The 26,146-nt window shown below is 51.0% G+C and overlaps 2 protein-coding genes across 6 annotated transcripts in view; one reads left to right on the forward strand and one right to left on the reverse strand.

The window, feature by feature from the left end:
• WIPI1 (WD repeat domain, phosphoinositide interacting 1) overlaps nucleotides 1-5,039 on the forward strand; it is a 31,447-nt gene extending 26,408 nt beyond the window's left edge. Inside the window, exons 10-13 of the mRNA XM_045836475.1 lie at nucleotides 405-512; nucleotides 1,164-1,282; nucleotides 1,665-1,765; nucleotides 4,504-5,039. Coding sequence (XP_045692431.1) covers nucleotides 405-512; nucleotides 1,164-1,282; nucleotides 1,665-1,765; nucleotides 4,504-4,551 — 376 coding nt within the window. The 3' untranslated portion in view covers nucleotides 4,552-5,039. The remainder of the gene's footprint in view (nucleotides 1-404; nucleotides 513-1,163; nucleotides 1,283-1,664; nucleotides 1,766-4,503) is intronic.
• Nucleotides 4,293-26,146, reverse strand: part of ARSG (arylsulfatase G) — a 97,693-nt gene continuing 75,839 nt past the window's right edge. For all 5 annotated transcript variants that reach the window (XM_045836469.1, XM_045836468.1, XM_045836471.1 and 2 more), the window contains 4 exons: nucleotides 24,688-24,796; nucleotides 18,584-18,704; nucleotides 14,372-14,462; nucleotides 4,293-6,068 (listed from right to left, as the gene is read on the reverse strand). In XM_045836469.1, the coding sequence (XP_045692425.1) occupies nucleotides 5,752-6,068; nucleotides 14,372-14,462; nucleotides 18,584-18,704; nucleotides 24,688-24,796 (638 nt within the window). In that variant the 3' untranslated portion in view covers nucleotides 4,293-5,751. The remainder of the gene's footprint in view (nucleotides 6,069-14,371; nucleotides 14,463-18,583; nucleotides 18,705-24,687; nucleotides 24,797-26,146) is intronic.

Here is a 26,146-nt window from a genome sequence, read left to right on the forward strand (position 1 = left end):
GAAAGAAGTAAAAACATTTTAAAAATGTGATAACGTTAGCCAGCAAAGGTGGCGAGCCAAACTTCCCATTTCTTCCTGTTCTGCCACCGTCGAAGGCAGAGGTGAGACAGACACAATGTCCCGTTCAGGTGAGCTAATGCTTTTGTCGGCAATAGCTTTTCAGAGAGTAATGGTGTGTACACACATCATTTTGCCTCTTCAAAGACGAGAATTAATCCTCAAGGTAGATCACTAGGTCCGAATGCAAAGAAAGAGCCAGAAGCCCAGAATCTGGGGTCAGTGGGCTGAGGGTCTGCTGGTGGCAGAAGCTGGTGACAGTCAGGGTGAGCGAGGCTTTGTCATTTGAAGCTGGTCTGTGACCCGTCCTTGTTGTAACCACAGCGCCTGTTTCCCTTGGCTCGTAGGATCCAGAAACTGCCGAGGCTGTTAGTTGCGTCATCCGATGGACACCTTTATATCTACAACCTGGACCCTCAGGACGGAGGGGAGTGTGTCTTAATGAAGACTCACAGGTGAAGTGACTGGTTTCAAAAAGACAGCCTTTCAAGAGCCGGGTGTGTAGAGCTGTCACCTGGCCGAGCACGATGACACGCTTCGGTGCTCTTGCTGTCCTTCTTGAGCCGCGACCCCGGTGGCGAGCCTCCAGCGGGCCCCTGCTCCGGGTCGGGCTCATTGTCAGGCGTCCTCACCATGCTGTGCGCTCCTGGGAGAGTGCCAGGATGAGCCACCACCAAACAAAAAGTCCTCCTCGGCCCTTCCTCCTCACAGCGGGTGCTCAGAAACATTTACCGAGTTAAATTGAAAAGTTCTCTTCACTGCTGTGACCAAGCACTGCATGACCTCTTCCTGCTGTGCACAGGACACTGAGCTGCTACTGTCCCCTCCCCCACGGAGCATCCCTTGCCTGCCTGTGCCAGGACAAGCAGAGGATTGGTCTCCCTTTATTAAATACATGGAAAATACATGGAAATACACCTGTGAAGGTGCATGGCGGACCCAGGCGATCTCAGGTCGCTGCAGTTCACAGGGCCCCAGCAGGGCACCGAGAGGTCTATCCTGCAAACCCAAGTGGCCAGGTGTGAGCTTCCTAGTGCCTTTCCCCCTGGAGGCATCCTGGATATGTGATGATCTTTTTTCTTTTCTCTCTTAAATGCTGCAATTAGGTTGCTTGGCTCAGGAACAACAGAAGAGAATAAAGAAAATGACCTCAGACCTCCATTACCTCAGTCTTACGCAGCAACTGTAGCCATACCAAGCACATCTTCCGCCTCCACGGTGCCAGGTGAGCAGACGTGGGGGCACGAGTCTAACGGTGACCTCTCCCCCACTTCACTGTTACCCGGGGATGCAGAGGTCACGGGAAGAGCCTGCAAACTCAGGTCCCTAAACCTGGCAGGCGTGGCGGCACATGCCCCTTTCCCTAACAAGGTGAGAATCTGCAAACAGGTGGGAAGCTTCAGGCGCCTGGGTGGAAGGAGGGTGTGCCCAGCCCGCCTGTCTCTCAGAGGCCGAGAGACCATCGATGGTGGGGACTCTGACTGTCCTGAAAGGCGAAAGTGGCCTCCATGGCTTCCCTGGACTCTCCCTTTTCTGAGGCCCTGCCCCGGCGTCTTGGCACAGGAAGAGACCTGTGGCTTCTCTCACGTCTCATTCTTGGTTTCCAGGTTACTCTGAGGACGGCGGGGCGCTCCGAGGAGAGGTTATTCCTGAACACGAGTTTGCGACGGGACCAGTGTGTCTTGACGATGAGAATGAGTTTCCCCCTGTGAGCATTAGGAATCCTTAAAAGAGCGGCTCAGTCTAGACGCTTCGAGGGAAACCTCCACCTCGTGCGCGGGGCGGAGGCACTCTCCCTGTTCGCTAATCTAGAACAACTAATCCTCCTCTGTACTGCTCAGAAAGCCATAGAGTGTGGGCTGTGCTGTGCGCTGCCGATTCTACAGACTAGCCATCAGGGTGCGCGCAACACGACAGCGTTGGAGTAACTGAATACTAATCCAGGGGGTCTCCGTGGCCTCGCTTGCTACCTTTTGGGGCCTCAAATCCTTGACTTTGCTTCTTAGCACTATCTCAGCTGCTCCTAAGGCAGGAACTTTTGCCTGTGTGCACTCTTATTTTTGTGAGGCTCCTAAGGGTGCTTTTGCAAACTGCTTCTGTCTTTGGACTAAAGATGATAGTCTAACAGTCCTGGGCCCATGCTCTGTGGGCACACTCCACCCTCCAGCTCTGGCTGGGCAGACCCCAGCCTCTGCAGCAGCTGCAGGCCCCCGTTCATTAACGGCTGCGCAGAGAGCGCCGCCCCTGGGAAACACCGGCTGGGTTTCCCAGCATCCTGCTTTGGCTGTGCTGGCAGCAAAGGCCCCAGGGTTGGCTGGGCACTGGGCTTGGCTTCTTCCGGCATCTCTGTCTGAACAGAGGATTCTCTCCCTGGGTGGCTGCCACGGCCTCCTTAGCTTCTGATTCTTCAAGCTTCCATGTAGGGCACCATGTGGATGCCCCTGGTGAGCATCAGTTAGAGAACACCCCAGAGGGTCAACCGGAAGTCATGCAGAGACAGAAGCAGTGTTCGGGCTGGGACTTGGAGAGCCACCTGAGTAACCCTCCCGGAGGCAGAGACGTAGCCATGTGGGCTTTGCTTCAGTGCCCAGTAGGTCTTGGTGTGCCCTCTTTTCTCCTGGTCCTTCCTTTGTATCCGTTGAGATTCCTTTTGCCAAAGGACGGAGTGAAGGTCTGGTCCCTTGTGCGTGAGTGGAGTCTCTTGTGGCTGTGTGGGTTCCCACGAGGAATCTCCGCTTGAGATTCACATTCTGGCCCTTAACAGGCATATTGCCAAATGCTTTGCCAACAAGTAAAGTTTATATTTTAGGGGTGGAAAGCAGTAGTTCTTAAAAGTACTGGTTATAAATTCAAAAACATCTGTTGGCTTGCTGGCTCTCAGAGTACCAAGCTTTTTTGCCTTTGGATTCTCAGGCCCCAACTAGCCGTAAAGGGATTTTTTCTGTCACCCACAAGTTGGTGCTTATTTACCTGAAGGTGCATCTTCCAGGGGCCAGAGTATGTCAGATGCAGTTGGGGATAAAAGAGACTATTAGGTTCCATTTCAGTAATTCTGGTAAAAGTCTGTGACTGCTATAAAAGGTTATTATATTCTTAACTAGAATCAGAGCAGGCCTTACAGCCTCTTATATTTATAGAATCTGGGTAGTTCAGATATCGGCGTTCAGGTGGTAGTCTCTTGCCAAAGAAAACCTGCATAAAATTATAGGTATGCTATGTAGAGCATTTGTCTGGAGTTTAAAAAAAAAATCGAAGATGCTTAAGACCTAGCCCCACGGCCTGCTCACCTGCGCACTGCCAGCAAGCTGTGTGCGAGCCAGCTGCCCTGTGTCCCTTGTGGACCAAAGGAGGGAAAGCTGGCTTAAATTCTGGCAGGGGTTGTGTTCACATACAAGGAAGGCTGCCTGCGGTGAGATCACCGAAAGCGGTCCCCTGGAACGACTGTCAGGCCCTGGCAAGTGTTGGGCAGCCTGTGTGCAGAGCCAGTGGTGTGTGTCGCAGAGGCCACCAGACCCCCAGCCTGAGCTCGAGCCTGCGGGTGACAGTGAGGAGAGGGCCAAGCCCCTGACACCGACACGGTAGCAGACAGGTTTCCCCATCTCGGCGTGCAAGGTTCAACTGGGACGTTCTCTCCGCGTGGACCGGCTCGGTCACGCCCTTCCTGGCTGTAAGACTCAACTGCAGATGCTAGGGCAGCTTTCTCTCTGCCTTTGTCCTCCTGTGCCTGGTGTAGAAGTGTCTGTCCAGAATTCATGTCTCTACCTACATTCCTCAGAAATGTCCAGGATTATGAAAGAATCTCGGAGCCTCAACTTGGCTAAAGTCACTTCTGCAGACACGAGTGTGGGTTGACCTGGGTAACCTCCTGAGGGGCTCCAGGGGGCTTTACCTTAAGGGCATGGGTCATCACTAGTGGTCTTTTAAAAAAATACTGACCCTTCCTTGGATATGGTCACTCTGACCTCCTTGGGATTTACTTTGCTCCGACAGCAATGAAAGAAAAGAGAACTGATTGTTTCTGGTACCTTAGGAAGATGCAGAGTTCAGGAGGGTGGGCGACCTTTGTTCCAGTGACAAGCCAACCATGACAAGTGGGCACACCTTCTGACACGAGCCTTACTTGAGTGAGCAAGAGTAGGGGGACCGGGACCGGGGCAGTTACTGACTTTTTAATAGTGATGTAGCGGTCTGTGTTTACAAGATGAGCCTTTTTTAAAGAAATCCACACATACATATGAATACACACACAAATATTTTATATATAGTCAGTGTCTCCTGAAACTGGGCCAAACTCGCCTACACCTAAATAGGACAGGTGAGTTTTCCGTGGTGGAGATGCGCGGCCTCCCCCGCCAGCCCCGCACGGGCACAGATCTGTTCGTGATGCAGCCTGCCTAACAGCCTCTTCCTGGAGAGAGTAAGGCCATTCTGTTTTGATTTCGGTAGATAATCTTGTGCCGTGGAAGTCAGAAGGGCAAAACGAAGCAGTCATGATGAGAAGCACACCTCAGAAATCAGGACACCCCCTATGAGGTGGTCTTGGAGAAAACAAGGAAGGTGGAAGAATGGAGTGCGATTGTGGGCGCAGAATGGGGGGCAGGAATCCCAGGCGCCGCCCACTTAAGCCACAGGACGAGGCTCACTGCTCAGCAAGCCCTCCTCAGCCCTGGCTGCCAGTGGGTACGGGAGACACGGTATACACATCCTGCTATTTAAAATATATTACAGCCATTATGTCAATACTAACTAACCATATTGGTCTATATGGGATTTTATATTAAAAAGGGGCATCCTTTTTAAATGTATGCTGTGTAAAAATGTACTTATAGGAAAGTGTCTTCAAACTGTATTTCTTGTATATTACATACACAGAGGGAGAAACTATTTTAGCCAAGCAAAGTATTGTTTGCAGTGATTGGGATAAATCACTTACTACCTTTGAGTCCCATTTAGGACACTAATAATAAAATCATGGCAATGCAGTTTTGAGGCTCTCAAAATGTATTTCTTTGTGGTTTTAGGAAGCAGGAAGAACTCCTAAGGCCTTTAAAATACAGCCATCTGACCTTTAAAAGGGGGTGGGGGCGGTGGGGAGAGCCATGGACTTATCTGCTTGGAGCCCTGGACACATCTGAGTTTGTCTAGGCAGCATCCAGGCTGCTCGAGGCCCCGCCCCCCACCCCAGGGGTGTCCTAGACAGGGAGGACCTCGGGCCCCAGCCCAGACCCGCCAAGTCAGAACATGTCCTGTCACAAGCTCCCCGGCGGTCTGTGTGCGCATGCAAGATGGAGAAGCGCTGCTCTAGGGGCCAGGTGGAACAAATCTCTGCTAAAATGACCAGTGAAACCAGATGCATTAGGGAAAAAAAGACTAAACCATATTGAGTGCCTGCCTCAAAGGTCAGGTAATAGGCCAGACATTTTCATGTGTCGCCTGGTGGAATCCTCGAAATCAGCTGGCAAGTTAGGTTAAGTAAGGGCCCGAGTCCAAAAGCTGGGGCTTGACCCTGGTCTGACTCGAGCCCGTGTGCTTCCCATCACAGCTCTTCCCAGTTGTCCTCTCAGGCCTTCAGCGCAGCAGGGACAGTGGGGCATGCAAAGTGGTGGCTTCCAAGCAAAATTCTGAGACTCATTTTTAAAGCGTAAATAACTGTAAAGAGGGTAAGACCAAAGTTAGGGTGTGAACTTGCCCATCTCACTCCTGACGTTTCTGCTCGCGGGAACGTCGGTCGGTCTGGGAGGCGGTTCCGCAGCGGCAGGCAATGTGGTGGGGATTACAGCAGGGAGTTGCCGAAGGGTCCTGCGTGTAGTCCGCTTTGGAGATGTGGTCATCGGCAACGTCGCGAAGGACGTCTGCAAGAACCTCTCTGACCCTGGGCAGCACGCTCTGGTATTCGGTGCTGCCCGTTTCCAGAGGCGCGGCCTCTGCACCGTCATCTTCCAGACTAAAAATAAGCGGAGGCTCGTGACGCTGCTCGGGCCCCACACTCCCATCACAGGCTTTGGCTCCACCTGGAGAAAGGGCAACAACGGACCCCTGGTCAAACCCAGCACCAGCCTCATACTGCGGGAGGGAGACCTGCGACGGACTGTGCGTGAGCTCACACACACCAGCACCTGACGGTCCCGATGACTGCGCTCCCTGTCTCAGAAACCACCCTGAGAATCTAAGTGCCCATCCCACGACACTCCTGTTGTCCAGAGTCACGCGGAACTTCCCCTTGGACTTGCCTTCAGAGCCAGCAGAACATTCATTCAAGTATCTTTCATCTCTGCCCTTGGGGAGTAAATGCGTTTGTTTGTTCTTTAAATTGATTTCTTGGGTAGCAAATATATTCGATTTAGTGTACTAAGGCAGGCAGACAAGGCAGCTAATTTCACTTTGGGCTGCAGTTGAGATGCTCGCATGAATTAGAGCCCGGCTGTGAAGGCAGACCCAAAGGGGAGTGGCAGAGGTTTGGAGGGGGGGCAGCATCCTCCGTTCTTAATGATTCGGGTGACTTTCCTTCGTGATGTGTTTGGCTTCTCCACGCAAAGGGGTAGTTAAGGCATCTGACAAAAATGAATATAATACGATTGAATCCACAAAGGACAGCCCTTGGAAACACAGGAGCTCCTAAAGACCTCCTTGGACTCTAGCTCCTCCACAGCCAAACATGAATAAGTTAGAAACTTAAATGCAGCTGCTCAGGGGAAACAGCATTTTCTGGCTCTGAGGTGGGACAGGACTTCTTCCACTGGCCCCACATGCGTTCTCATGAGAGCACAGCTGTGTGAATAGCATGGCCCAGCGACGACTCCTTCCCATGCACTTTAACAACAGGATGACGGCACAACATCAGACGCAGTTCATTAAAAGCACATCCACGGGGGCCAGGGCCGCGCTCCCGAGGACGCAGCTTTCCTTCTGGTCCAGTCTGCACTGGGGCAGAATTTGAAATGTTGCGTGACAACAATGGGGAGATCGCATGCCCTTTCAGACCAGTGCACCATGGTTTTCCCCCTGTGACTGAGATTCAGGTTGTTCAGCAGGGCAGGAAAGTTTATTGCCTGGTTGGGGGTCAAGTTTAGCTCTTCTTCACTGACAATAAAAAGCAGTCACGTGAGGTTTGGCAGTCAGTCAAGCGAACGTTGGGACTGACTCCTCATAAAAATCAAAGACTTCCAATTAAGGGAATAGTAGGGGTGGCTTGCACACAACTAACACCCCTATCAATAACAATTATGCATTCTGGGCAACATATTAAAAAAAATTGAAGGCACTATTTATTTTCTAAATAACCACCACAGGCAGAAACTGAAAGGGATTTGATCCTTGAAGGGAAGAAGCCATGCTGGGTTGGGACTGTGTTAAAGTGTTCTCCCCTGGCAAGGAGCCCCTGCCGCCCGCCCCTGTGCACCCCAGTCTGTGAGCGCACAGAGCAGCTACGCCCCAGGAGGAAGCTGTGGTCTTCGTGACTTGAAGTGTCAGGGCTGCCACAACAGATGAAAGCTGGTGAGCAAAATCCTGGCTAGGAGGGAGCCAGCGAGGGGAAGCGTCCCAATCTGCAAATACATGCCTTTAAAATCCCTGGCTGAGCCCTGAACTCGGCACGCACAGGGGAGCCGAGCTCGAGCAACAGCTGTGAGTCTGAAGAGCTCAGCAGGCATTTCTGTGCTGCCCGCTGCAGGGGAGATGGAGTTGGGAGTGTGAACTCCATGAAGTTAGAAAGGCTTCGTAAACATTTCATATTCTCCACGGATGTCCCCAAAGGTTCATACTAGGAGTAAAAACCATGTCCCAGGATGGAGGCATTCACCTAAAGTTAGGGACCAAAGCTGAAAGAGCCAGTTCTCACAAAGCATAAGGCCAAGCCTACACAAGTTCAAGGGGACCAACTACTAATTAACTTCCCGTAACAACAACAAAAAAATAACACTCCTTAAATTACAGAAGTCAGAATCTCTATGATGGGTCACCCACCATGTCCAGTGTTTTTTTTAAACTACTAAGTAGGAAACTTCCAGTTTCTAGCCCAGCATGTAAGGAACTTAGAAGTTGTGACTCCACCCTAACAACTGAAAATTACTGAACCAACTAAAAAAGCAACCGCTCTTCTTAGACCTGTCAGAGAAGTGAGGTCACAGGGCCACCTGGCACCCCCAAAACTGCAGACACGATGAATAAGCAGCACTACAACACAACAGAACAGACACCCCCCCTCCTGGGGACCAGTGTCCGGGGCGGGGAAACCTCAGCTGTAGCTGATGAATTGCTGGAGACTGAGCTTGCACAGTCTGGGAGTAGAACATGCCACAGGCCCGTTATTTCTGAGATGGAAATTCTAAGAAAGAATCAAAAAGAAATGCTAGTGATCAAAAACCCTGGGACAGAAATAAGAATAAGAGTGCCTTCGATGGCTCATCAGACTGAACCCAGTTGAGAAAAGAATCTCTGAGCTTGAGGATATCTCAAAAGAAGCTTCCAAAATAGAAAAGCAAAGACAAAAAAAAAATGACTGAAAAAAAAAACCAGAACAGAATATCCAAGAACTGTGGGACAACTACAAAAATTATAACAAATGCATAATGGAAATACCAGAAGGGGGAAAAGAGATAAAGGAGCAAAGGAAATTTATGAAATAAGAATTACTGAGATTTCCCCCAAATTAATGTCAGATGCCAAACCTTAAATCAAGGAAGTGCAGAGAACACCAAGCAGGTTAAATGCCCATAAAAGACAATGCCAGCAGAATGAGATGACAAGCCATAGACTGGAAGAAGATAGTTGTAAAAAAAAAAATCTGATAAAGGCCTGTTAAACAAAATATACAAAGAACTCTTAAAAGTCAACTATAGTGGGCTGGAATGGGAGTAAAAGGGAGCAAACTGTACTTGAACAATGATTAAAATAAAATTTTTTAAAAAGTCAACAATAAGAATATTAACAACCTGATTAAAAAGCCTGCAAAAGACCTGAATAGACATCTCTCCAAAGTTGCTATACGATTAGTTAATAAGCCTATGAAAGATCGTTCAACATCATGTCCTTACGTAATTGCCAATTTAAACAACAACGAGAGACCACCACATACCTATGAGAATGGCCAAAATTGAAAACAGTAACAACACCAAATGCTAGCGAATATGCAGAGCAATAAAACATTCACTCACTGCTAGCGGGAGTCTGAAATCGTACAGTCACTTTGGAAGATAGTTTGGTGGTTTCTTACAAAACCAAACAGATTCTTAACATATGATGTAGCAATTGTATTCCTTGGTATTTTCCCAAATGAGTTAAAAATGTATGTCCACGCGAAGATCTGCACATGGATGTTTATAGCATAATGGTCCAAACAATTCACAATGGTGAAAACTTGGAAGCAACCCCGATGTCCGTCGGTGGGTGGACGGATAAATAAGCTGCAGTGCATCCACACAATGGAATGTTATCTAGCACTAAAAACAAATGCTTCAAGCCATGAAAAGCCCTGAAGAAAGCACAAATGCTGCATTAATCAGCATAGGCTGCCATAACAAAACACCATAGAAAGCTACAAATCAATAGCCCTTATGGACATAGATGCTAGAAAATAAAAATTTAAAAAACCCCATCTCAACAAATACTAACACTGAATCCAGCAGAATATTAAAAAAAAAAATTAAACACCATGATCAAGTGGGATTTATTCCTAGCATGCAAGGTTGCCTTAACATACAAAGATCAATGTAATACAATGTATGTTGCCAGCACTGGTGTGGCTCAGTGGGTTAAGCACTGGCCTGTGAACCGAAGAAGGGTCATGGGTTCGATTCCCACTCAAGGCACATGCCTGGGTTGCAGGCCAGTTCCCCAGTCAGGGGCGCATAAGAGGCGACCGATTCATATCTCTCTCTCTCTCTCTCTCTCGCATATTGATGTTTTTTTCCCTCTCTTTTTCCCTTCCTTCCTTTCTCTCTAAAAAATAAAGTCTTTAAGAACCATTTAACAAAATCCAGCATCCTGTCACGATATAAACACTGGACAAACTAGGAATAGAAAGGAACTTCCTCAGTCTGATAAGAGATGTCTTTGGAAACCCCACAGCTAACATCGCACTAACTGGTGAAGAATGACAGCCCCCCACTGAGATCAGGAATAAGATAAAAATGTCCACTCTTAGCACATAAATTCAACATTGTGCTGGAGGTTGAAGCTAGAGAAATCAGACAAAAACAAAAAGTAAAAGGCATCCAGATTGGAAAGGAAAAAGTAAAACTATCTCTATTTGTATAAATGAATCATATAAAGAAAAGTAAATAGATAAAAGTCTCCAATTAAAAAGCAGAGGCTGTCAAACTGGATGAAACAAGAGTCTTCTCTATGCTTTCTACTACAGATTTGTTCTAAGTACAAAGCAGATTAGTTGAACGTACGAGGAAAATAGATATATCACAGAAAGAGTAAGCATAAGAAACAGAGTGGCTACGTTAGCGTCAGGCAAAATATACTCGAGACACATAGTACTAAGACAAACAGGGACATTTCATTTTTAAGGAAGACAAAACGAAAGGGAAATGTGGACAAATCCACATCCTAAATGGATATTATAACACCCCCTCTCTCAATAACTGACAGAACTAGGCAAAAAAATTAGAACACAGATGATTTGAACAACTATCCCCTCCATCTAACTGACACTTAGGAAGCATGATACACAGGAACTACATTATTTGCTTCACTTTCACATAGTATGTTTACCCATGTGGAGCACACACAAGGCCATGCAAGTCTCAGTAAATTTCAAAAGATTAAAACCTTTCAGGGTAATTTTCTAACCACAATAAAGCTAAATTAGAAAGCACAAAAATAAGATAGCTAGAACGGCCCCAAAATCTGGAAATTAGGCAATACATTTCCAAACATGGGTGAGGGAGGAAATTAGGAAACACTTTCACCTAAACGATGATGAAAGCGAGCCTATCAGTACTCGCGGGGTGCAGATGAGGCCGTGTTTAAGGGAAGGGTGAGCTATGCATGCTTCTGTTTGAATGCAAGGACATTTCAACATTAATCACCTATATGTCCACTCTAGGAAACTCAAATAAGGAGAGGAAATTAAACTCAAAATAAGTAAAGGGAGAAATAATAGAAATAAAAGCAGAAATCATGACACAGAAAACAATAAAGGAAATTAACAAAGCCAAAAGCTGGTTTGTTAAAAAGGGTTAGCTAAACAGAAAGTGAGGAAATAATATGCAAGTGTATGCTACTAAATTTGACAACTCAGATGAAACGAACAGATTATTTGAAAAACACAACTTACCCAAGCTGATACAAGAAATACAAAATCTGAATAGCCTTCTATCTTTAAAGAAATTAACTTTATAACCAAGAACTTTTCCTTCAAGAAACCTCCAGGTACAAATGGGTGCACAGGTAAATTTAATCAGACTTGAAAGAAATACCAGTCTTACACAGACTCTTCCAGAAAATAGAGGAAAAGGGAACACTTCCCAACTTACTTTATGAGGTCAGCAAAACCCTGATACCAAACCCTGACATAGACAGTATAAGAAAAAGTACAGATAAAATCTTACCAAATCAAACATATATATATATGGATAGATAGATATAAAACCACAACTAAGTGGGGTCTATGCAGGAATTCCAAGTTGACTTAACATTTAAAAAGTGGTATGATTCAAAGCATTAAGAGGGTACTTACACAAGTATACACATAATAAAAACTTAACAAATTGTACCATTGAGTCCTGAGCCTTTCACTGTGTGTAAAGTTGGCCTTGACTACTTTTTACAACAGAGAGGAACAGTGAGATACCGTAATTCCAGGCCACACAGGCTGGTTGCCTTTTTCAGGCCGCTCCTAGTTCATGACCATAAAATCACAACCCCGTCACAAAAGGACACACATCTTTCTCTAATCGAACGTCGTAGATGTCAGCCCATCCAGCTCAGCCCAAACCAACAGTCAGTGACCGAGGGGCAGGTTTCCAGGGGCTGCGGCCGGGAGGAGTCGGAGCCTGTCCCTGTTTCGTGCTGTTCAGCTTCATCCCATCTGCCAAGACTTCGGCCCCCCCACCCTGGCTCTCCTGGGAGTTCAATGCCTCCTCAGAACAGACGTCCCCTGGGTGTTATCATTCCTGTCTGACTGTGATCACTTCAAACAGTCCTGTGACTTCATAGTAACACTTGCGATTCCAACACTGTGGTGCCGAGGGCTTTCTGGCAGGGTTCTTCTGAAATTAACTCAGCCTGGAGGAACCATACCTCTTAGATAATGTCATGTAAGGACTGTGATCTAGAAACTTTCCATCTGAAAGCATAACAATTATCACACTGGTTTGCGTTTGAGGGTTTGGAGAATCAAAGACTGTTGTGGCATTTTCAATATCCTCCAAGTTATGAACTCATAGAACTTGTTCTGTTTTTCTGCCACATTTACTTTTGGGGTCACTTCTTTACACTCAGGGAAAATAATTTTTGTTCTGTATTATATAATCCTTTGGAAAGCTCCCACATGAAATAACTGAATCAAACTGGAATCCGCAGCAGGTCCCAGATTCTGATGGGGTTAGGGGTTTTGTTTGTTTTTCATTCATTAAAACAAAAAGTTGAAGTTCTTACTGGGTACAAGATACCCTGCCGTGCCCTTCGAGACAACAAAGATTAAACAGCTTACAGAGCTCCGAGTTTAGAGAGCTTACAACTAGGAGAGGAAATAAAACATGGACCTCAGTGACTGGCATGTATGTGAGAGAAGAGTGAAAGTACAGAATACATAGAATGGAGTCACTTTAAACAAGCTGCTCAGATTAACATTGTGAAGGCTGCGGCATGAAGAAACAAGCCTGTTCTTGCTGTCAGTAGCCTGGGAACTGACACTTCTGGAACTCTCCAGTCCTGCATCCACGCCTGGCTATGTATCTGGACACGCATCTCAGTGCTCCAGATAGCGATCACCCCCTGAAGCGCTCACATGCACATCCACCAGACATCTGGCTGACGACTCTCGCGGGTGAATCCTAAGAATGCGGGATGGATAGTTCTCAAGAATGTACTTTTTACTCTAAGAGCTCTTAATTTTTCTTTCTTCTTTGGAACACTTCTTGGTTTTTACCTGTGTTCCCCGGATGCAAACTCGAAGACCCCTAAACAAATCTTTATCACTTATTTCAAACAAAGCCTGCAGTCTCTTTGAGTTTGTTTGCCTTACGGCAGAATGTGATAAACATCGGATTTCTCCAGATCCTACGGAGCTGGGAAGACGAGAGAGAGTTGTATGATGGAGGCCAAGGAAGAGGGCCTTGCTCTCGGAGAAAGTGGAAAAGGAGAGGGACCCAGAGTGGAGGGAGCGTGACTTCAGTTGGTGCAAAGAAGCCACGGGAAGATTTTGAGAATCATTCTAATCCAGTTATCACGTTTCTAAAGCGTACAAGCACATTTAAGATGATCACCGAGTGAACCCACAAGCAGAGGCTTCTGCTGGTTTGCTAAACAGACCTCTCAACTCGCTTCTCTGAAACAGTCTACTGTCAAGTAAATTACACTTACAAATATCTCCAAGCTTCCATTTAATGTTCACCCAAGCTGGCACCTATAGCATAACAGTGAAATGTGTTAAGAAAGAAACAAACAAACAAACAACAAGCCAAAATGGAGTCACTTATGCTAAGCCAGATCACCAATCCAAAGCTCACTAACCTAACTGCAGTTTCAGCCTCTCTCTGGAGTGGAATTTTAAGCCAATCAATCTGGAATTCCCTGACCAATACTAGTGAGATTATCTGCAGGATTAAACTGCTGCCACTTCTTTCCCCCACAAGAAGAAGACTGCCCTAAAAATAATCCTTTCTTTTCATTTGCTCATGACTCCCCTGCCGCACCCTCTGCCTATTAAAAACATTCCATTCTGCACACCACCCCTGCGGAGCACCCTTCCAGTTGCTGCACGGGTTGCTGCCCAGTCCATGAATCACTTAATAAAGCCGATTAGAGCCCCGAATTTACTCAGTTCCATTGTGTTAACAAATGAAATGTTCTTCCAGTGAAAAGAGACTGCACAAATGTGCTAAACCAGCTCTGAGCTTGTCGGAAATTTAAGCACACAGTGGGAAGGCCTTGTTTGCCGCGTGTTGTGGGTGCACAGGGCCTGTGCCGGGCCTCGAGTGCTGGGACTTTCTGTGGGCCCAGGCTTTGGCGGGGAGCACTGTCAGAGGTACTGAGGGCTCTCCAAAGAAGGGCCGCCCACGCTCATTCCCGCACGTCTGAGGGAGAGTCCAGATGGGGCAGGGGCGCCTGCCCAAGTGTGCAGGCCCACGCCTCACCAACTCACCAGTAACGAAGAAGGCCTTGTGACGCTCCAGGCGGACCGTCTGCAGGGCTCCGTACTCTCCAGCCGCCCCACTGTTGGGGTGAAACAGCACCTGAGGAAGGGTGGCAGGGCTTACTAAGAAGAAAACCATGCTAGATGCCCCGGGGAAGCATCACTTCCTTTGTCATGATCCCCTTCTTCCCGCCACCCCCACTGTCCTGGCTCCCCCGCCCTGCCTCCCACAACTCCAGCCCTGCCCCAAACACGGACAGACACAGACCCAGAGTCCACCCCAGCCCATTCCTGGGAGCCTCCACGAAGTGGCTGGAGAAGGCTACTGCTCTGGTGAGACCCCTGGGCCCAGTAGCAGCCACGTGATTTGCAGGGTCCTGTGCAGAGTGAGAATGAGAGGAACGGGTCACGGGCCCAGGAGGCCCGCCCTGCCTGGGCTCCACCCTCCAGGTCAAGATGGGGCCCGGGAACCTGTGTGTTTCACACATTCCCAGGGAGTCTGACGCAGGGGATCCTCACATCTCCTTGCCAAATGGCTTCCTCGGCACCCGGGCGATTTTTTAACCCTCACTTGAGCAAGGATGGCATGAGGAGGAGGCACGAGGGGAGGACCTCTGAGTGTGACTTCTCCAGGAATGGGCGCCGCCTAACCTCTGAACTAAACGGGACGTCCTCGTCTCTGACTCAGTTCCACCCCACTCAGACGGAGGGGCCCCTTCCTCAGCAAGTCGCAGATGGAAGAACCCTACAGAATGGAAACACCTAATTCGGGGTTTCCAAGGGCTGGATTTGGCACAAAATAAGTGACCAGTGTCCTTGCTAGGTTGGTGGGTTTAGGCTGGGAGCGGGAGACCGCCCTGGTATGAATCATGACTGATATATACCGCTGGTAACGCGCTTATGTGATTCACAGTTTCCATGGGGCTAAAACAAAAAAATGAGAAACGTCTGTTGGAGCAGTGAACAGCTGTCCCCCGAGTTTCCCAGCTGCGAGAGGATGCCGAGGGTGGGGCTCCTCGCACACCTGCCTGTTCCGTGCTGTGCTCTCGTGACAGCCTCTGCAGTGCCCAGCCAGCATGATGACAGCGGGCTCCTTCCAAACAGGAAAAGAAGCTGTAACTCAAAACCCTCACTTCTTCCAACCCTGCTTCAGGAAGCCAAGCCACTCACCGCAGGAGGCTGTTTGGTTTCCTTCTGGAGAAGGCAGGAAGTGGGAGACTTGGAAAACCTATTGTCAACTGATCTATAATGCACTCCGACATCCAGAAGATGGGGGTCAAGGTCTGCTGGTGCAGACCATTGACATAGCGTCTCAGTAACAGAAATTCCATAGCGTGGGCTGGAATATTTATGCAACGTTACCAGAGGCAACTTCCACAGTCCAAGAGGAAGCTAATTTGGGGATGGCTCACTCTCAGAACAAGGACGGAGTTTGGAAAACTTGTATATGCCTTTTTCTTTCCTTTGCGCAGACTGATTACAGTGTTCTTGTTTGTAACAACATCAGAAGGAGGTTGGCAAATTCACCATGAATCACAGCTGCAGGTATTTCCTCTGCAGAGGACGCCAGGTCCAAATTTCAAAGACGAAACTGTCTTCTGAAAACACGCTGCCCCTTCTTGGTTGCCTTTCTCACCTGTTTGCCTTCTTGCCCGCTATTCCGTGTTCAAGCACTCGAGCATCGCCTTACCTTCGGTCCCGAAGGCTGGCACCTGTGTCACCTGCCCAGAAGGAGGCCCTCCTACCCCACAGGGTCAGGGTGCACAGCTCCTCTTCCAGGAGCGGGCAGCCCTTCGCCAGCCACGCGGGGCAGTGTCTTCCACCACTAGGGGCCTCCCTAAGAGAAGTGATCGGTGTTCAAGAACTAAAATCCAGCTCTGGTCCCTTCAACGTATGGCCTCCGGGGATACGCCAGGCATTTTGGGACCCACGGCAGCCCCCGACTGGTCTGGGCTGGGCAGCGGCAGGGCCATAAAGCAAGCCTTCCCTTTTTGGACTTGTGCGTAGCAACCTGGGGCTGAGATACGACTTGACCAGTGGGGACCTCATGACCACCCACTTCCATCTGGGAGATGGGTGAGTACAAAGTGGGAATTTGATGGCAGGCTGCAGCCCCCCTCTTGGCCCCCCTCTCTCTTCTGTGGTTGCCCTCTTCACCAAGACACAGCTCGGCCAAGATCAGAAACAGAAGGCTCAGTAAACGCAAGAATATGTAGCATGATGTCAGCTGCTTTTGGCTTTGAACATCACATCACGTGACATCCCTAGCTGCCCAGGAAGTGACTAGTGAGAAGATCATTCAGCAGGAAAGCCAGTAGCCCATTAATTTGCCTTTAAACCTCTTCACAAAGGACCTAAAAGGGTGCCAAAAAGTAAGTGCCTCCAGGTTACTTCATTTGCAAAATAGGGAAGAACCCAACTGCTGAAACATATTTGCATATTGTATCAAAATGACTATCTAGAAGGTACTCTGAGCTTTCCGAAACCAAAATGGTTTCCTTCTAAGCCAAGCCATATCAGAATCCTTTTAAGCCCAGGATATAACTAAGGGTGGCCACAATTAAATTGTGCTTATTTAAAAACGCATGTGTACACATGTATGTACATGTGTGTATACACATATAAATATGTGCGTATATCTATATGATCACTCAGTTTTACCTCTTGGCCTTCCTTAAGCAAATTACAGATGATTTAGTATAGTCTCTTTAGTAGTTGACCAGAAAAGTCCAAGGCCAAATTCAGACCGAGGCCAACAGCTACCTATGTTGTCTTCAATCTCCAAATAATCTTACAGCAAGCGTCTTCGCTCACACTGCCAGAACCCAGTGCTCCGGGAGGCTGGGAGTGGCCCACAGGTGCCTGCACCCACGTGCTTTTGCTCTTGAAGCTCTCGGCAGTAGCTTCTAGCGAGAAGTAACCGTGGGGATTTCCATCTGGGCTTTGGGGTGCGGCCAGTCCAACTCCAGCTGCATTACCACATATCATGCGTTCCCACATACCATGGGTTCCCACGAAAAGCCCAAACGGTGTTGCGGTTTGTGTCTGGTCTTTGTTCCTGATTCCTCAGCCCAACCCCTCTGGGCACTAGACCAGTAACCGCTGAGCCTTGCGGACGGGGCCTCCGCGTGTCTGCAGACTTGAGACAAAGCGAGCGGTCTCCCCTCTGAGAACGGAAGTCGGTGCAGAGGAGCTGGCTTCCACAGGCAACCGACAGCACGACCACAGTCCTTGAAGCACTTCCTGGTGACCCCAATTATTCTATCGGTAGCCGTGGTGACAAACACCCAGGAGCACCTTCACTGACGTCCTGGATACTGACGTCACAGCCTGCAAACTTCCAGCCTGAAGGAGGAAACCATCTTCCTGCTGCTGCTGCTCAGGAGGGGGGCCCGACCGGGGAGGGTCTGCAGCTCTAGAGCATCAGATATTCCGGAGAGAAGCGTCCTTCTCCGGGGGACCTGCCAGGCATCCTCTGGCAACACCTAGAAGCTAATGAGTGTTCAGAAGCACCGACAGCCCTCTCCGGCTTGTGGGGGTGGGCCGAGTGGCAAGGGCAGCTTCAGCCACTGCCCCAGTACATTTGAGCAGCATTTGAGTCATTTCCGTGTGACCTCCTTGATAAGACGTAAATATAAATAGACCCTTTGATGTGTGCGTCCCTAACTGAGGAGGCCTGTGCTCACGGAGCTTTAGAGAGGGGGTTCCAGTTCCTCTGTCCTCCTTCCCTCCTCCCACTTCCTCTTCCCCTTTTGGCGAAAGGAAAGCACGCAGAAATGACGAAGAAAGGTCATCGGGTCTCCCATTTCTTGGCTGTGCTTCAGAGCACCTGAGGAGAGGACACTGGGGTGCCGGGGAGCACAAGCCCCCAGCTAGTGTGGAGGCTGCAAGGCCTCATGCTGGGCTCTCCAGGAGCCGGGGACCTGTCCCTGGCACCCAGAGGTCTCCCACAGGGAATCAGCACCATCGTGCACCCGCCCTCCACCAAATCGTTAGACACAAATCTGGCCTGGCAAACCGGGCTGCTTATGGGGGAAGGAGAGAAAGAGGTTCAGCTCTGAGGAGTCACCCTCGGGGGCTCTGAAACTGGATGTGTGGTGACCACCTGCGTGCACCTCCTGAGGATGGCTCTGTCCACACAAAGGTGAACAGGCCTTGGGCAAGAGGTGGCAGGTCCACCCCCTGAAGGGCCCGAGATGGGTACATAAGTCCTCCACTTACCCTGTGTCCAGTCTTTGAGCGGCCAAAGAGCACCTCAGAGGCATCCAGACCATCGAAGTGTCGGCCCTGGGGCAGGCGGGCCCCAGCCAGGGCCAGCACGGTGGGGAATATGTCCAGCACGCTGCAGGAAGAGTAAGGCAGCCTTGGACCCAGACGGTCCCAGACTCTCTCCCCGGCCATACTGTGGTGAAGACCCGCCGGAACAGGCCCAAACCCAGCCTCCAGTATGCCCCGCCCCCTCCACCTCCCTGTCCTTCCTCCAGGTTCCACCTTGATTTCTGCTCCTACAAGGGGCAGAATGGGCTCCTACAAGGGGGATTCAGCACCAGGCTCCACAGTCAGGGTTGCCTGGGCTCAAATCCCAGTGCCGCCACCTGTCCAGCTCCTCAGGGCTTCAGTTTCCTGTTCTCTAAAATGGGCATAATCATCACAATAAAGGCACGGAGAAGAAGCTGGCACTCAGAAAGCACTCTCTGAACATCCATGTCCTGACTGCTCACAGGGGCACCCCCTGGACCCATCTCAGCGGTTCTGCCTGTCACCAACTAGGCCACAGCCACTCCCTGAGCGGGTACAGTGTGTGACAGGTGTCTGCAAGAGAATGTGGACTTCGTTTTCCTTCCCTGGGTCTCCATGTCACCAATCTCTAGTCTTTGTTCAGAAGCCCGTGATGCGTGACACATTCCTTCTCCTTTACCTTAGCTCTTTGTCCGCATTATAAAACGTAAGTTTATGAAGGAAAAGGAGCAACTCCGGACACGTGCAGGACGAAATAACGCACACACAGGCCACCCCCACGGGCAGCCATGGGTAACACTTGGCTGGATTTTGTTGGTATGACTTTCTTTAACTCGCACGGTACAATCCAACTCGACTCTAGCGCACATCTCTGCCCAGCCTGCTGGAAAGAACTGACCGGCTGCCCTTTCGGCAGAGCTGCTGATCTGGGGGCCAGGCCAGTGAAGAGTCGGAGGGACTTGATGGAGCCCGGAGGGCAGGGCCTCCGTGAGGCTGGACACCCCCAGGCAGGAGGCTGTGGTTGGGCCGGGGCTGGTGCAGCAGCAAACTTCAGACACTTCAGACACTTCATGGGGGGCCTGAAGGGTCTCACCTGCCCCTTTCCCCACTGGGCGTCTGGCAGAGGGAGCGCTTCCCCCCAAAAGGGGCTGCAGGTGGGACCTGCCCCACACCTCCTCCTCCCTCTGCCAGCCTCCTTCTCCTCCCCAGGGCTCTGCCTACAGCCCCAGGCGGAATCTCTCCTCTGACTACAGTACAGAGTGTCTCCAATTTGCCTTCCTTTTTCACAGTCCACGTAGCTGGCGACCTATCTCTCGAGATACGTGCTCCAGGAGCTGGCACCGCACACTGACACAGCGTCGAGGAGTGCAGGGTAAGCATTTGCCAAGTACGGCACAGTCCAGAAACCTGTCCAGAGTCCAAGGTTCCTGCCACAAACCGGGCAGCACGGAGGACTGCAGTGCGGCATGAAAAGGCCCCGGCGTGGTTGGGGCTGGTCGTCTGAGCTTTCTCTAACTCATGCCCCTCGGAGAGGTCTGTGTCCAGATGGGTCACATCAGTGAGCAAGAGGAACAGGGCCTGTGTTAGATTTTGGAAGGCATGGTGCACTTTCTTTTTCCGTCTTATTTTTTCCCCTGTGTCATGAGGCTTGGCCTCCTAATTATACCGCACTAAGTCTAATGTTCTCGGAATCCTGTGTCTCAGAGTTTACCGGGAAGCCTGTCCACCCAGCACACACAGGAGACCTCTGGCCCACAAGAAAAGCGTCAGTGCCTCCGGTGACTCGCCAGTCCCAGCACTGCTTGGCACGCTCGGCTGTCCCCAGCCCTTGTTCATGTGAGGGAAGGAGCCAAGCCCCGGAGGCTCCCCTGCAGGAGGGAGGTCCTCCCAGGAGCACACAGTCCCGGAGCCTCCCCAGGCCGGCCATGACCGTGGGGGAACGCCAGCTCTACAAAGGCTGCCCAACGACCCCAGCTGCTCCAGACTTCAACCCACACCTCAGAATTTGGTCCCCGGAGTCTTACAACCTTGAAAAAAGAGAGAGAAAAAAAATCCAAACCTGACAGTTTCAAAGGTCTGCAGTTCATGATGCTACTCGAGGTGGGGGCTCTGGGCAGGGCCACAGCTGACGGGTGCGGGACCAGCCACCACTGCCTTCTCGAGTCCTTCCCTCCACACAAAATACCAAAAGCACATTTCACAGCCGTGTGGATGTAAACACGCATATATGGAGTATGCACAGAGCCATTTTCTCCAACCTGAAAGTTTTTTTCTTTCTTTCTTCTGGTAAAACTTTCACGTGCTCCCAAAGCCTTATTGGCCCCTGGCACCGGGCCTCCTGAGCCCGACAGAGAAGTGTGCCCTCACATTAGAAGGAAGAAAGCCGCCTTTCCATGGTCCTTTGGTGGTGAGAAGGGCAGCCAGGGGCCTGCCCATGGAAGGAGGGGCTGAGGCTCCTCTGCTCGAGGACATGAAAGGCTGCCATCGGAGTGGGCAAGGGCGCCTTTGCAGGTTCTCTTGCCTGTGTGAAAATATATTCCTCTTTTCTTGCCATGGCTTCCATCAGCCCAAGGCACTGAAGGCTGTTCAGAGGAAGTGTGTGTGTTAGTGTTCTTATCCAAGGAGCTGCCAAGGAACCTGGGTGCAGAGACTGGGTGATAGACAGAAGGATGTGGGAGGGCCCCGCCCCAGCAGACAGGGTGGGGAGGGGCGCTGCAGGGCTGAAGTGGAAGCACCTGGACCTCAGGACCCAAGCTGATGGGAACTGAGGCGCTGCGCTGGGTAGCCCTGGGTTGGAGTGCATCCTAGGGCAAAGGAGCAGGTGGGAAGGGACAGGTTTCCTAGAAAGTGGGGTCATTACATCTGGGGAAAAGGTGGATGTGATCTGAAGGCGAGGGGGGGGGACGGTGAGGGGGCTGCTGGCTGGGGGTGCGTGGGACTGGACGCGGTGAGGGGGCCCGGGGAGGGCAGGACTTCCTCCAGACCATGGAAAAGCGGGAAGAGTCCCTAGGACGTGAGGGGCAGTGTTTTCAGTGTTTAGTTTTAAGGTTCTTCCTGCACTGTAATTCCCTCTCGTTTCCCCTAGGAAAAGCTAGGTACCCGCCCCTTCCTGGCGCAAGCGGCTGCAGAGGTTCGAGGGGCCGCGGCTTCCCCCAGAGCGTCAGCAGAGCCCGACAACGGCAAAGTGGGCACGTTCACCACAGAGCCCGTGCGGCTACCTCCACGTCCCCCCCCCCAACTGCTGCTCCCTGCCCTGTCGGGAAGTGGGGGCGAGGCAGCACTTTCTGGACACGTGGCTTGACCCTGCCCAGGGGTGACACTTCTCCTTGCAGCTCCTATTTCCAGGACACGTTTCTGTAGCTCAAGACTGTACGGAACCCGTCAAATCCTGCTCCACAAGACTGCCTTTCGGGTGTCAGAACAGAGCCGCAAGGCTCCCCAGGGGATTATCTGATCTCCTGGCCAAACAGCAGCTTTAGCTGTTTTTTGAATGGGATTGTTTCGAGTTCATACCAAGCTGGTCGCCCTGTACTTGCCCCAGTAATCTCTGACAGAGAGGTCCATGGCTCTGAGCAGACGGGGGGCTCCCAGCTCGGATGCAGAGCAGACCCTTCCCCTCTTTACACGTAAAGCTCTGGTTCTTGACCAGCCTGAGCCTGTCCCCCCGGGGGATGTGTGGAGCTGCGTGGAAACCTTTTGGTTGTCACAAGTGGGGAGGGGAGGGGTATGACTGGCATCTAGTGGGTAGAGGCCAAGGGTGCTGCTAAACATCCTGCAGTGCTCAGGGCAGCCCCCACGACAGAGAAGGAGCTGGTCCCAAACATCCACAGTGTGAGGTCGAGACGCCTGCCCTCACGTTTCAGGTCCAGACCACGGGCCGGCCTTTCCACATGCGCTGCCCCAGACCCGCCCTCCTGAAGGGAGGCCAGTGCCTCAGCGTCAGGAGCATCTGTCCCGAGAGCAACGCTTGACCTGCAGATGGACACAGCAATAAACATCTGTTGCATGAACAAATCCCCCCACTCTCTGCCTGTGTCACTGGACTTTGGGGTCAGGGCACGTGCAGACCTTCCGTGGATCTCACTCCATCGGACGGTGCACCCCGAGCGTGAGCACGGGTTATCTCTGAAAGGAAACCCACGGCTCCCTTCTCTCCTGCGTCCCCCTTCCAACACAGTCTTTACTTTTCTGTGTCCATGTGAATACTTTTGTCAGCTCATCTGCTCTCCGGTGTTCATAATTCCTCAGGGCCCACAGAGCACAGGCTAAGCGACTCTGGCAGTATCTGGGAAGGCCTACGTCCTCTGAGCTGTGCAGCACTGGAACTGTGACAAGCACTCGGGGTTGGGGGGTGCTGGGTCCCCAAGAGTAGGAAGTCTTGGCATAAGTTTCTCCTTGGCGCTGACCACTAGGACACGGTGGAAAAGGCAGCAGACGTGGGGTGGCCTGTCCTGGCAGTGAGGACGCTCCGCCCAAATATGCATGGATTCACATGGGAAAACAGCAAGAGGGTGGATTCTACAGGGACAAACTGTCCTGCTACAATCCAGGCTGATTTAACACCAGAAAATACCCTGCGAGGGGCAGATATAGTATACTGGCACAATCCCGGTAAAAATCCCAGGGGCCCTCCAGCAAATGTCACCCTGTACCAAGACTCACTTCCTCTGGGCCCCAAACTACCCCCTAAGTCACCTCTGAGTCTCTAGGTGACCAACGAGATGATGCAGCTTTATCATGCTGCCGCGGCTGGCTCTCAGTGTAAACACTGTTCTCAGATGAGAAGCGCGTGCTTGGTTTTCGGTGATGTAACGTGAGAGGCGGCCGGGCTGTTTGTGCGTGTACAGCCCAGCCTGTGAGCACTTGGCCTGCCTGCGTGCACCAAGTCAGCCCCACGAGAGGCAGCCCGCCTGGCCCTCTTCCCGGTCGGCCTGACATGACAAGACTCCAGCCCCTCCCGACTACACGGGGCTGACAGAGTCCCGGGGCCCGCAGGCTGCCAGGGTGGTGCCTTCCCACTCCCTGCTCTGGCCACCAGAGCTGTGCACCCTTCCTTTGCCCTGGGCTTCAGTTCCCCCCTCCCTCACACCAGGTCTGGGGGTGCTAAAAGGGGCCCCGTGAAGCTTGCTTTCTTCTACTGGCTGTGTTCTTTAGGCCAGTACCGATTTGGTAGATGACGGAGAACCTGTGGAAATAGTAGATTTGTCTTCAAGCAGACTGAAACCTCCAAGCACATGAGCAGACGCTGGCTTCTGCTGAGGGTCCGTGCCAGTGAACACAGGGCAGGACCAGGACTGAATGAACAGGAAGTCCCCAGTACAATTACACAGCTACATGGCACTACAGCACAGCTTTCGGAATGGCCCACCCGCAGCCAAGTTCTGTGCCAAGGAGAGGGCCTCCTGGATCTGCTTAATAAGGAGCTATGAGTGATGGGGAGATGTCACACTTCCAGGTGTCCTTCTGATGCAGGAAGCACCCAGCGACCTGCCGCACTGGAGAGGCCTCACTGCGAGAGGCAGGAAGATTGTCCTCGCCTCGGGATTCATTCCCACCTCACCAGCCTGGTGGCGTCACCTTCTCCCTCCCCTACAGGGCAAGTGCACATCACATTCCTTTCTTGGGGCCCTGTGGTTGCCCATGAAATGCTGGCTTCACACAGCCACCCCCAGGACACCCGCCGCCCCCCAAGGATGGAATCATGACAGCTCAAGTGGTCTGTCCCTCCCGTCAGCTTGGGGCAGGGCAGAAGGAGAGGCCGCTGCCCTCTCTGCCGCTGCCTTCTCTTCAGCAGACACACCGCCTCGACCCAGCGCTGACGGCCATAACACCTGCCCAGTCCGCTCTGCACCCAGACGTCAACCCAGGCGGCTGGGAAAGACTCCACCGTGTATCACTTAAACGAGCACACGGGATTGCTGACAGGCAGATCCGAGCCGCCACGATCTGAGCTCGGCACCGAGCACACTCGGGAAAGGCAGGTGCTGGGTGAGGTCTCTTCCCCAGATCTCTAACCACTCAAGCGTCCGTGATTTTTTTTTGTGGTCAATAAACCCCAGCAAGTCCAGGTGGCTTGGGTCTCTTACCTTAACAAGGCAGTGCTGGTGACATTGGTGGGGATTCTGCCAGGCCAGTAAGCCACAGCCGGGACCCGGTGCCCTCCTTCCCAGGTGGTCTGCTTGGCCGGACTGCCCCCTGCGGAAGGAGGGGAGACGGGTGGTTCTTCAACAGTGGCAACTCGGGCCTTCCCTTCATCTCAGAGCTACCTACCATGTGGGACAACAGCCCCGCTCTAAGAGGACTCTCCGAGAGCTTCCGATCCTTACAACAAAGGAGTGGCTTCTTTTAGTAACCCGCTGTGTTGATTCAACTGGTTAGTTATCTTTGAATGCGTACATTTATTTTACTGGACTCAACACATGTAAGTAGTTGCCTCAGTCACTCTTATACAATCCCATCACTGCACTTTCTTCATGACACTTCACACTTCAGATTGTCTGGCTCACGGACTTGCTTCTCGCATGTCTCCACACCATGAGACTTCATCAGTTTTGGGTACCAAGACGCAGGTACTTAACAAATACTTGTTAAATAAATGAATTTGTCTTCCTACTGATCATAATGTAATGTATCTGTTTAGGATGAAAAAACACAATTGTTTGAGAAGAGAGACAGACAAAAGTTCCCCGGCTATTTGATCTGCCCGAAGCCCAACAACTGAGCTGGCATGGGCTCTGTTGTTGTATTTTACTTTGCTTTGCTTCGTTTTTCCTTGAATTAAAGAGTTGTTCTGGTGTTGTGGAGACAGCCTTAGTAATAGCTCCGACCTCTTGCCTCTCAGGGGGAGGCAAGAACAATCTATGTGCAATCTATGAATTTCCACTTTGGTAACTAAAGGAATTCCTTTTGTAACCACTAAGTCTTTTTGTGGCCACCAGGATAATGATGACCAGCGGGCTGGAAGAGATGAGCTCATGTTTTATGGAAACATCCTGAATACACACTGCCTCGAATTAACCATGACCATCCCCACCACTCCCACACACACCCCACCCTCATCCCTGTTGAGCCAAGGATTCCACAAAGTTCGCGTGTAGAGAGCCCTGCCAAAGCAAACGTGTATGTGGCTCACACATACTGTGGTCATGCAACTCCCCAGCCTGGCTGGCGTGGATGTGAAAGCGATGGGGATGAGAAGGGCGGGCAACGAGTCTTCCGCAGCCCTGCACTCACGCTGAACCTTTGATGTCCCTGGCCCGGCACACCACAACGGAAATGCTCAGCATTCTTGCGAGTTTCTCATGACGGGCTCTGGAGTCCCCCCAGTGTTGAAGCGGGAAACGAAACACAGAACAACTCCCCCTCCCATGGACTGCTCATGTTTAGGGGCGAAGGGGCTCTTGAAACCAAGTGGAGCTGTGCAGGCTCAATGGGAAGCTCTTTGCCCGGGGCTCAGAGTTCTCAGATATAGTCTTCCCAGCGAGAGCCACATCTTCCACAAACACATGCAGTGCCCACTCCCAGGTACTGACACACACGGAAAGG

This window comes from Phyllostomus hastatus, unplaced genomic scaffold (genome assembly GCF_019186645.2).
Source record: "Phyllostomus hastatus isolate PE091 unplaced genomic scaffold, TTU_PhHast_1.1 phas_contig_210, whole genome shotgun sequence".
NCBI lineage: Eukaryota > Metazoa > Chordata > Mammalia > Chiroptera > Phyllostomidae > Phyllostomus > Phyllostomus hastatus.